General features: G+C 37.4%; 1 protein-coding gene across 2 annotated transcripts in view; it reads right to left on the bottom strand.

Moving 5' to 3' along the window:
• LOC148952929 (uncharacterized) overlaps positions 1-12,671 on the bottom strand; it is a 120,619-nt gene that overhangs the window by 99,012 nt on the left and 8,936 nt on the right. For both annotated transcript variants that reach the window (XM_089088192.1, XM_089088191.1), the window contains exon 2: positions 5,902-6,088. In XM_089088192.1, coding sequence (XP_088944318.1) covers positions 5,902-6,069 — 168 coding nt within the window. In that variant the 5' untranslated portion in view covers positions 6,070-6,088. The remainder of the gene's footprint in view (positions 1-5,901; positions 6,089-12,671) is intronic.

A 12,671-nucleotide genomic window follows, 5' to 3' on the forward strand; every position in this document is an offset into this window, starting at 1 on the left:
CACAACCCTCGGGGCAATGGTTTAAGTTATGCCCTGAGGGTACATAAGAACGATGTTGGCACAATGTATCATTTATTATTATTTTTTCCTTTAGACCGGGGCACTTCGTGTCGAAGAAGTTGTAGAAAAAACTTCAAAAAGGGATCATTCAATTAGAAATTGGAGTGGCTTGTGCCCTTTTTAATAGTCGAAAGTGATTGGACGGCAACTCACCCCCCTCTCCAGTCCACCTTTTCCCCAAACACATCTAATCAAAATTTTTATTGGAAATTTTGCCATTTTATTCAACGTAGTTTTAAGATATGGAAATTAATTCTTTTAGGGTGACAACCCCCCCCCCCCCCACAGCCCTCAGGACAAGGGTTGTAAGTTATGCCCTGGGGTCATATAAGAGTTTTTATTGAACGCGTGGTCGTAGAAACTTCAAAAACGTCTCATTCGATCGGAAATTGAAATGGCTAGTGCCCTTTTTAATAGTCGAAAGTGATTGGAAGGCAACTAACACCCCTCAAAAGTCCACCATTTCCCCAAACACATCCAATCAAAATTTTGAGATATCCATTTTATTCAACGTAGTTTTAAGTTCTGGAAATTAGGTCTTTGAGAATGACAATCCCCCCACAACCCTCAGGGCAAGCGTTTTAATATATGCCCTGGGGCATATAAGGTTTTTAAAGAACGCGTTGTCGTAGAAACTTCAAAAAGGGCTCATACGATTGGAAACTGAAATGGATAGTGCCCTTTCTCATAGTCGAAAGTGATTGCAAGGCAACTAACAAACCTCCCACGCCCACCATTTCTCCAAACACATCCAATCAAAATTTTTAGATAGCCATTTTGTTCCACGCTGTTTAAAGTTGAGGAAATTATACCTTTGAGCAGGATATTCCCCCACAGTCTTAAGGGCAAGGGCTATAAGTTATGCCCTTGAGGCATATAAGGTTTTTATTGAAATCTTTGTCGTTGAAACTTGAGGCAGGACTCATTCGATTGGAATTTCAAAGGGCTAGTGCCCTTTTTAGTAGTCGAAAGTGATTTGAGGGCAACTAACCCCCCTCTCACGCCCACCTTTTCCCCAAACAAATCAATAAAAAATTTTAGATAGCCATTTTATTCACCGTAGTTGAAAGTTTTGGAAATTAGGTATTTAAGGATGACAACCCTTCCCCCCCCCCCAATAGCCCTCAGGGCAAGGGTTGTAAGTTATGCCCAGGGGACATATAAGGTTTTTATTGAAAGCGTTGTTGTAAAAACTTCAAAAGGGCTCATTCAATTGGAAATTGAAAGCGCTAGTGCCTTTTTATAGTCGAAAGTGATTGAAGGGCAACTAACCCCCCTCTTACGCTCACCATTTTTCCAAACACATCCAATAAAAATTTTGATATGTCCATTTTGTTCAACGTAGTTGAAAGTTCTGGAAATTAGGTCTTTTAGGATGATAACCCCCTCAGAGTCATCAGTGCAAGGGTTGTAAGTTATGCCCTGGGGGAATATATAGTTTTTATAGAAAATTGTTGTAGAAATTTCAAAAGGGCTGATTTGATTGGAAATTGAAATTGCCTTTTTTAATAGTCGAAAGTGAGTGGAGAGTAATTAACCCCCCTCTCACGCCCACCACTTCCCCAAAAACATTTAATCAAAGTTTATAGATTGCCATTTTGTTCAACGTAGTTGAAAGTTCTGGAAATTATGTATTTAAGGATGACAAACCCCCAGAGCCCCAGGGCAAAGATTATAAAGATTGTAAGTGCCCTGGAGGCATATAAGGTTTTTATAGATAGCGTTGTCGTAAAAACTTCAAAAGGGGCTCACTCAATTAGAAATTGAGAGGGCTAGGGCCCTTTTTATAGTAGAAAGTGACTTGAGGATAACTAACTCCCCTCTCACGCCCACCATTCACCCAAACAAATCCAATCAAAATTTTCAGATAGCCATTTTGTTCAACGTAGTAGAAAGTCCTGGAAATTAAGTCTTTAAGGATGATAACCCCCCCAGTCCTCAAGGCATGGGTTGCAAGTTAAGCCCTGCGGGCATATAAGGTTTTAATTGAAAGTGTTGTCGTAGAAACTTCAAAAGGGCTCATTTGATTGGAAATTGAAAGGGCTAGTGCCTTTTTTAATAGTTGAAAGTGATTGGAGAGTGACTAACGCCCCTCTCATGCCCACCATTCTCCCAAACACATCCAATCAAAATTTTGAGGCAGCCATTTTGTTTAACGTAGTTGAATGTTCTGGAAATTAGGTCTTAGATGATGACAGCCACCCTAGCAGCCCTTAGGGTAAGGGTTGTAATTTATGCCCTGGGGGCATATAAGGTGTTTTTAGAAACGGTTGTCCTAAAAACTCAAAAAGGGCTCATTCGATTGGAAATTGAAAGGCTTAGTGCCTTTCGAAAGTGACTGGAAGGCTTGAAATTTTTATTTATAGTGAAGATCGATGTATGTATAATGTATTATTTTTTTATTTTTTTGTTGTTTAGACCAGGGCACTTCGTATCGAAGGAGTTGTCGTAGGAACTTCGAAAAGGGCCCATTCGATTGAAAATAGAAAAGGCTGATGCCCTTTTTAATAGTCAAAAGTGATTGGAGGGCATATAGTCCCCCTCCCACGCTTACCCTCCCATTTGCCAATTTTGTCTTAAAAATTAAATGTTCCATCAAGATTGAATCAATTTGTACTATGTTAATGCCAGTTCCCAACACGACATTTCAGCAATGTCCCAAGAACGACTAAAGGTATTAAGTTTAATCCGTCGAGGCTGCTTCTGCTGTTAAAACTTAACCAAATCAAAATAGCTTAAATGTATCTAAGCTATCAAAGAAAGTAAACAGATTTTTTGGCGAATAGTATCATGTTCTCTATTTCAGATCAACTAGAGGAGGTATAAAACTAAGTTAAACACCACTATTTGTGTCCAGATTTTTAAAAGTGTGCATGTTCTTAAAAATTGCTGAAAATTTTTCTCCAGCATACAAATAGCAGGCCAAACTATGAAGTCTTAAAAAACGAAAAGATTTAAAGTATTATTTTCTTTTTCCCTGAAAAGATTATGTCAATATAAAACGACCAGAGATTAATTTAAAAAAAACTTTTTTCACAAAATAAGTTTTTCAAAGAAAAGTAAAGAACTCCATTAAACAAAAAATGAGCAAAAATAAAATCAAATAATCTACCAAGCGTGAAACTACAACAAATAAGCATCGATAAATAAATGAAACCCAAAACGAACATAAATTACAATAAAGAACCGAGTCAAACCCAAAACGAGCAGAAATTAAAATAAGTTGGGCTCAAAATCCCTATGCCTTCCCAAGGCCAGAACATAATATGCACTTTAATGAAAAAAATACAAATGAATGTGCATTGTCAGTTTAATATACATATACTGATATTTAGTAATCAAAATGTTAATATTGTTTGATTTATTAAAGAAGGCCTCGACCGAGTCCGTTGATTTTGAATTGAAGTTATCAAGTATTTTGCAATAGGTTGCATCAAGACGCTGGGTAATTGTAGACAGAGAAAAGCCAAGACAGATAGTCCAAGTAATTGAGAGGCAAATGTTTAAATGGCTGGGGCACGGGTAAATGGCAGGATTATGAATGACTCTCTTATTGGACACATACTTTTCAGGTTAGTTTTTGGAAAGGCATTCCTGCCTAGAGTCTTAGGCATACTGATCAAGAATTTAAAAAAGATGCAAACAAGGCACACCTGCCTATGGTCTTAAGAAGGTTGACCAAGAATTTAAAATTGACATAGGACCATAAATTTGCTTGAAATAACAGGCAAAACAATCGTTTAAAGCCATCTTTATCTTTCAAATAGTACCTATTCGTTGCCTAAACTTAACCCCACATTCTGAAAAAAATTTGAATTTTTCACACATTTTTTAAATTTCTGGGTCACTTGCCCGAGACTCTGGGCGGGTGAGCGCCCCCAAATATTGTCCCAATAAATCAAAACATTTGTACTTTTTTCAGTAAAGTGCAAATTATGTTCTGGCCTTGGGAAGGCATAGGGGTTTTGAGCCCAAATTATGTTAATTTCTGCTCGTTCTGAGTTTGACTCGGTTATTTATTGCAATTTCTGTTCGTTTTGGGTTTCATTTATTTATCGATGCTTATTTGTTGTAGTTTCACGCTTGGTACATTATTTGATTTTATTTTTGCTCATTTTTCGTTTAATGGAGTTCTTTACTTTTCTTTGAAAAGCTTATTTTGTGGAAAAAATATTTTTAATTAGTAAAAATTATGCCTAGGGGACGACCCCAAAAAAGATAGCGAGTTAATGGCCTTTTAAGCTCCCTTCAGGTGAACATGCGTAAAAGTTTGAATATCAAACTTTAAATATCACGAGGGGGCATCAGGGTCTTAGAAATGCCTAGGTGGAGCATGGACCAAAATCGTTTGGCCTTAATTTTGCCCTAGGATGGATGATAGACTATAATCAAGAAGTTAAATTAATCATTTTTATACAACTCTGAAAAAGGTAAGCTAGCTTTGCCTCTGGCAGAGACTATCTACCTTGGCTTTACTCTAATTAGCCACGGCTCATAAGTTTTTCGTCACTTACACAGAATTGATAATTTAACCAAGTTGATAGTCCTGTAATAAGCTGCCGTAAACTGATAATCTTTCCCTAATGTATTTTCATTCCAATCTGGGGTTTTACCCTTAATGATAACAATCATCGAAAACCTTTTCGGATCAAACTAATAAATTTTTCAGCTTAAACCTAATAGTCTCATGGAATGTTCTAAATACACTCTTTGAATTGTCTCTCCTTCTACACTCCCTAAAACTCCAAACCATAACTCACAACTGGCCTTATTTTTGTCTAAAAATCCTCTCAAGACTTAAGTAGCCTAATATCTGCAGCCCCAAAATATCTAAGAGGACTTCTTGGTGACACCCATAAAGCTGATCGTTACAATAAACCAATTGCACCTGATCACTCCACATTCCTACACTTACAGCCCAAATATATAAGATCCTTAAGTTCATTCTTGTCCCTCCCTTTACAGCAAAACTTATTCTTTTCCCTTTCTTCTTTTCCAAAAACTAATTGAACTTATTAATACCTACTTAAATTTTTTTTTTATTATTTCAAAATAACTACCTATAATTTCTAAATCTTTTACAAATGCGGTGGCAACTTCAATCAGTAGTACCATGTCATCTTAAAGTCCTAAACAAAACGGTGCAAGCACCATTAACTTTAGCCTTGGACATCTTAAAGTAAGAATCAACATTAAAACTTAAAAAGAACAAAAATTATTACGTGTATGAGAGGGGTTTATCCCTCCTGAATACCTCACTCTTCACGCTAAAGTTTTTTAGTACTTTTAAAAAGTTTCTTATTTTTCTAATTAAACGGCCCTTGTGTTTCAGGAGTCGTTCTTAAAGAAATGGGACATATGGTCAAACTTTAGCGTAAAGAGTTAGGTATTGGTAAGGGGGAAACTCCTTTACATACGTAACAATTTCTGTTCTTTTAAGTTTTAATGTTGGTCCTTGCTTTCAGTTGAAAGCCGTGAAGCAATAAATACCTCAGAATTAACGTGGAACAGATTGGACAGATTGGAAAGTTCCTCACAAAGATGGAGCAAACAAAACTCCTCTTAAAGCCTAAAACTGGCAATCAAAATATGACTTGTATAACAAACTTGTCTCTTGCCGCACTTCTAAAGGTGCGGCAAGATGTGCGACAAGACTCAAAATGTTGACTAAAATAACTACAAGGAATTTTGGTACAAATTAAGGACAATGCTGGCCCCACAAGAGGCTATTACATCTGAATGAATCCGATAATAAACAAAATGGCATAGATATATCCAAATACATCCACAAAGATATAATTACAATATATCTCAAAAACAGTAATATAAAATTAAGCTTACTTGGATCCGTGTTTTACTTAGATGAAGCTGCACACTTAGTTCATTTATAGTTTCGCCATCTGGAAAGCGAGTCTCTTCAAAGACCTTCTCCAATTCCTTCACTTGTTCAGGAGTGAGATTTATCCGACTCCTTCGTTTAATACAATTCTCCGTCCCAACATCTTGCATATTGCTCTATTTTTAGGGCCTAAAAAATCAAAGACTAAATTTAGTCAGGAAGAAAAAGTTTATTACATATGTCTGTTTAATTTATTGTTTATTCTTATAAAAATATTAATCTAACTTTTGTGAATTTTTTATCACGCCAAGAAGGTAAATGTAACAGACAAATAGGAGGCACGGGGAATGTCAACACAAGGGTCTTAATTCACACATACTCCATTTTCCTCTTAACAAAAGTCATACATCCACAGCTTAAGCTATCATTCTGTACCATTCAATGCGTGCGAAAAGATATTAAGTTAAGGGGCATGTTCCTAAAATCTCTTATTATTAATCTGGAAGCTGTGGAACGCCTATATCCAAGTGAATTAAAAGTCAATCCCTCGTTGCACCTTATGTCCTATTAGTTGCCGGAGTCTACTTAAAGACCAATAATTTTGACTCACATCGATATAAATTCTCAAAAATGTACAAAACTAGGGCAAGATTCAAAAAATGCATCTATTAGGGAAAGCTTGAAGAACCTTCACATGATCTTACATAGTAGTTCGATAATTCTTGAAATTGACAACAAGACAGGAAACGTTTCTTTTGTTTCATAGGCAGCGCGCTAGCGCTGCCTAAGTAAAGAACGATGTGGCCACAATGTGTTTTTTTTTTTTCTTCTTCTTCTTTCTTCGACAGGCACTTCGTATCAAAGGAGTTGTTGTAGAAACTTCGAAAAGGGCTCATTCGATTGGAAATTGGGGTGGCTAGTGCCATTTTTAATAGTCGAAAGTGATTGGAGGGCAAATTGCCCCCCCCCCCACGCCCATCATTCCCACAAACACATCCAATCAAAATTTTGAGATAGCCATTTTGTCCAGCGTAGTTGATTTCCAGATAGAAAATATCATTTTGAGGAGGACACCCCCCACAACCCTTGGGGCAAGTGTTTTAAGTTACGTCCTGAGAGCATATGAGAGCAAAGTTGGCACAATGTACCATTTATTATTTTTTTCTTTTAGAGCAGGGCACTTGATATAAAAGGGGTCGCCATAGAGACTTCAAAAGGGGTTCATTCAATTGGAAATCGAGAGTCCTAGGACCCTTTTTAATAGTCTAAAGTGATTCGAGGACTAGCCCCCCCCCCCACGCCCATCATTCCCCCAAACACATCCAATTAAAACTTTGAGATAGCCATTTTGTTCAGCGTAGTTGATTTCCAGATAGAAAATGCGTTTTTGAGGAGGACATTCCCTCACAACCCTCAGGGCAAGGGTTTTAAGTTATGCCCCGGGGGCATATAAGGTTTTTATAGAAGGTGTTGTCGTAGAAACTTCAAAACAGTCTCATTTGATTGGAAATTCAAAGGGATAGTACCCTTTTCAATAGTCGAAAGTAATTGGAGGGCAACTAGCCCCCCATGCCCATCATTCCCCCAAACACATCCAATTAAAATTTTGAGATGGCCATTTTGTTTAGCGTAGTTGATTTCCAGATAGAAAATATGTTTTTGAGAAGGACACTCCCCCACAACCCTCAGGGCAAGGGTTTTAATTTATGCCCGTGGGGGCATATAAGGTTTTTATATAAGGCGTTGTTGTAGAAAACTTCAAAAAAGGCTCATTCGATTGGAGCTAGTACCCTTTTTAATAGTCGAAAGTGATTGGAGGGCAAGTAGCCCCCCCCCCCGCACGCCCATCATTTCCCCAAACATATCCAATCAAAATTTTGAGATAACCGTTTTTTTCAGCGTAGTTGATTTCCAGATAGAAAATATGTTTTTGAGGAGGACACTCACCCACAACCCTCGGGGCAAGGGTTTTAAGTTAAGCCCTGAGGGCATATAAGAATGATGTTGGCACAATGTACTATTTTTTTTCCTTTAGATCTAGGCGCTTCATATGGAAGTGGTCATCGTAGAAACTTCAAAAGTGACTAATTCGATTGGAAATTGTGAGTTCTAGTGCCCTTTTTAATAGTCGAAAGTGATTGGAGGGCAACTAGCCCCCCCCCCCCCCACACCCATTATTCCCCTAAACACATCAATCAAAGTTTGAGATGGCCATTTTGTTCAGCATAGTCGATTTACAGATAGAAAATATGTTTTGAGGATGACAGTCCCCTACAACCCCCAGGGCAAGGGTTTTAAGTTACGCCCTGAGGGCACATAAGAACAATGTTGTTACAAAGTCTTATGTTTTTTTCTTCCTTTAGAGCAGGGCACTTCATATGGAAGGGATTGTCGTAGAAACTTCAAAAGGGGCTCATTCGATTGGAAATTGAGAGTTCTAGTGCCCTTTTTAATAGTCGAAAGTGATTGGAGTGCAATTAGATCCCCCCCCACCCATCATTCCTCCAAACACATCCAATCAAAATTTTGAAATAGCCATTTTGTTCAGCGTAATTGATTCCAGATAGAATATGTTTTTGAGGAGGACACTCCCCCACAACCTTCAGGGCAGGGATTTTAAGTTACGCCCTGGGGGCATATAAGATTTTTATAGAAGGCGTTGTCGTAAAAACTTCAAAACAGGCTCATTCGATTGGAAATTCGAAGGGCTAGTTTCCTTTTTAATAGTCAAAAGTGATTGGAGGGCAACTAACCCCCCCCCCACGCCCTTCATTCCCCCAAATACATATAATCAAAATTTTGAGATAACCATTTTGTTCAACGCTGTTGAAAGTTCTGGAGCTTATGTCTTAGAGGATGACAAACCCCCCACACCCCTCAGGGCAAGGGCTGTAAGTTATGCCCTGGGGCCATATAAGGTTTTTATAGATGGCATACAAGAACAATGTTGGCACAAGGTACAATGTATAATTTTGTTTTCTTTAGAACAGGGCACTTCATATGAAAGGAGTCGTCGTAGATACTTCAAAAGGGGCTCATTCGATTGGAAAGTGAGAGTTCTAGTGCCCTTTTTAATAGACGAAAGTTATTGGAGGGCAACTAGCCCCCCCCCCCCCGCCCATCATTCCCCTAAACACATCCAATACAAATTTTGAGATAGCCAGTTTGTTCAGCGTAGTTGATTTCCAGATAGAAAATATGTTTTGAGGAGGACACTCCCCCAAAACCCTCAAGGTAAGGGTTTTAAGTTATGCCCTGGGGGCATATAAGGTTTTTATAGAAGGCGTAGTTGTAGAAACTTCGAAAAGGGCTCAATTGATTTTAAATTGGAGTGGCTAGTGCTATTTTTAAGTCAAAAGTGATTGGAGGGCAACTATCCCCCCCACGCCCATCGTTCCCCCAAACACATCCAATCAAAAATTTGAGATAGCCATTTTGTTCAGCGTAGTTGATTTCCAAATAGAAAATATGTTTTTGAGGACACTCCCCCACAACATCCCAGGGCAACGGTTTTAAGCTATGCCCTGAGGGCATATAAGAACGATGTTGGCACAATGTATTATGTATTATTTATACATATGAAATATGTTTTTGAGGAGGACATTCCCCCACAACCCTCAGGGCAAGGGTTTTAAGTTATGCCCTGGGGACATATAAGGTTTTTATATAAAGCGTTGCCGTAGAAACTTCAAAAAAGGTTCATTCGATTGGAAATTCAAAGGGCTAGTGCCCTTTTTAATAGTCGAAAATCATTGGAGGGCAACTAGCCCCCCCGAGCCCATCATTTCCCCAAACATATCCAATCAAAATTTTGAGATAGCCATTTTGTTCAGCATAGTTGATTTGCAGATAGAAAATATGTTTTTGAGGAGGACACTCGCACACAACCCTCGGGGCAAGGGTTTTAAGTTATGCCCTGAGGGCATATAAGAACGATGTTGGCACAATGTATTATTTATTTTTTTTCCTTTAGAGCAGGGCACTTCATATGGAATTGGTCGTTGTAGAAACTTCAAAAGGGCCTCATTCAATTGGAAATTGTGAGTTCTAGTGCCCTTTTTAATAGTCGAAAGTGATTGGAGGGCACCTAGCGCCCCCCCCCCCCAAACTCAAAATTTTGAGACACGCCCATCATTCCCCCAAAACATATCCAATCAAAATTTTGAGATAGCCATTTTGTTCAGCATAGTTGATTTCCAGATAGAAAATATGTTTTTGAGGAGGACTCTCCCCCAAAACCCTCAGGACAAGGGTTTTAAGTTATGCCTTGGGGGCATATAAGGTTTTTATAGAAGGAATTGTCGTAGAAACTTCAAAACAGGCTCATTCGATTGGAAATTCAAAGGGCTAGTGCCCTTTTTAATAGTCGAAAGTGATTTGAGGGCAACAAGCCCCCCACGCCCATCATTCCCCAAAACACATCCAATCAAAAATTTTGAGACAACCGTTTTGTTCTGCGTAGTTGCTTTCCAAATAGAAAATATGTTTTTGAGGAGAACACTCCCCCACAACCCTCAGGGCAAGGGTTTTAAGTTATGCCCTTGGGTCATATAAGGTTTTTATAGAAGGCGTTGTCGTAGAAACTTCGAAAAGGGCTCAATTGATTTGAAATTGGAGTGGCTAGTGCCATTTTTAAGTCGAAAGTGATTGTAGGGCAACTAGCCCCCCTCCACGCCCAGCATTCCCCCAAACATATCAAATCAAAATTTTGAGATAGCCATTTTGTTCAGCGTAGTTGATTTCCAGATAGAAAATGTGTTTTTGAGGAGGACACTCCCCCACAACCCTCGGGGCAAGGGTTTTAAGTTATGCCCTGAGGGCATATAAGAACAATGTTGACACAATGTACTATTTATTATTTATACATAGAAAATATTTTTTGAGGAGGACACTCTCCCACAACCCTCAGGGCAAGGGTTTTAAGTTATGCCCTGGGGGCATATAAGGTTTTTATAGAGGGCGTTGTCATAGAAACTTCGAAACAGGTTCATTCGATTGGAAATTCGAAGGGCTAGTACCTTTTTTAATAGTCGAAAGTGACTGGAGGGCAACTAGCCCCCCCCCCCCAAGCCCATCATTCCCCCAAAGACATCAAATCAAAATTTTGAGAGAGCCATTTTGTTCAGCATAGTTGATTTCTAGATAGAAAATATGTTTTTGAGGAGGACACTCCCCCACAACCCTCAGGGGAAGGGTTTTAAGTTATGCACAGATTTCTAACAATAGGCACAGATTTTTTTTTGCAAATGGTATCAAGTTTTCGTTTTCAGGTCAACTAGAGGAGATATGAAAGTAAATTAAACACTACTATTTGTGTCTAGATTTTTAAGAGGGTGTATGTAGTTAAAAATTTTTGAAAATTTTTCTCCAACATCCAAATAGCAGGCCAAACTATAAATTCTTTAAAAAACGAAAAGATTTAAAGTATTATTTTCTTTTTCTCTGAAAAGATTATGTAAATATAAAAGAAACAGAAATTAATAAAAAACTTTTTCCACAAAACAAGTTTTTAAAAGAAAAGTAAAGAACTCCATTAAACAAAAAATGAGTAAAAATAAAATCAAATAATCTACCAAGCGTGAAACTACCACAAATCAGCATCGATAAATAAATGAAACCCAAAACGAACAGAAATTAAAGTAAATAACCAAGTCAAACTCAGAACGAGCAGAAATTAACATAAGTTGGGCTCAAAACCCATATGCCCTCCCAAGGCCAGAACATAATTTGCACTTTCCTGAAAAAAATACAAATGAATGTGCATTGTCAGTTTAGTATACTTATACTGAAATTTAGTAATCAAAATGTTAATATTATTTGACTTATTAAAGTTATAAAAGTAAAAACATTTATATTTATAAGAGTAAAGTGCAAATTATGTTCTGGCCTTGGGAAGGCATAGGGGTTTTCAGCCCAACTTATGTTAATTTCTGCTCGTTTTGAGTTTACTCAGTTATTTATTTTAATTTCTGTGCGTTTTGGGTTTCATTTATTTATCGATGCTGATTTGTGGTAGTTTCACGCTTGGTAGATTATTTGATTTTATTTTGCTCATTTTTTGTTTAATGGAGTTCTTTACTTTTCTTTAAAAAACTTGTTTTGCGGAAAAAGTTTTTTTAATTAATCTGAAGAAAGAAGACTTGAACTTTATTTGGGTTAATTGTTTTTAAAAAAACTTTTCCGAATAAATCCTTTTTGCGTTATTCGGAATCCACAGTGAATTATTGAGGCTGTGTGTGATAGACCAGGGATAAATATGTGAGCATGAATATGGGCCAAGGATAATTTCCTCAAACTTCTGACTTGTCTAGATTTAATTTTTTGATTTCCTTTTGATGTTTAGTTTTCAATTTTAATGTTTTAATTTAAACTAGAAAAATACCAGAAAATTTTAAAATTAGTATTTTTTTTTTTTAGTAGAAATCGTTGTTAGCTTAGTAGAAATCGTTGCTAGAAATCGGATTTGCTGTAATAATGAAATATCTTTGAAAAGACAGCAGTATGAAAAGACAGCAAATTGTCTCAAATTGTTTGCAACTTGCTTTAATAATCAAATATCTTTGAAAAGACAGTAGTACGAAAAGACCGCAAATTGTCTCAAATTGTCTGTGGTTAGAATCTTATCTGACCTTTGAACTATTTTTTACAAAATAGCTATCTCCAAATTTTATTGGATGGGTTTAGGAAAAAAAAAGGGCGTACGGGGTAGCTGCCATCTGATCTCTTTTGACTCTTAAAAAGTAAACTAAAACTTTTAATTTCCAATCAAATA

Source organism: Artemia sp. Qi Xiang Cuo, chromosome 4, assembly GCF_049724085.1.
Source record: "Artemia sp. Qi Xiang Cuo chromosome 4, ASM4972408v1, whole genome shotgun sequence".
NCBI classification, from domain to species: domain Eukaryota; kingdom Metazoa; phylum Arthropoda; class Branchiopoda; order Anostraca; family Artemiidae; genus Artemia; species Artemia sp. Qi Xiang Cuo.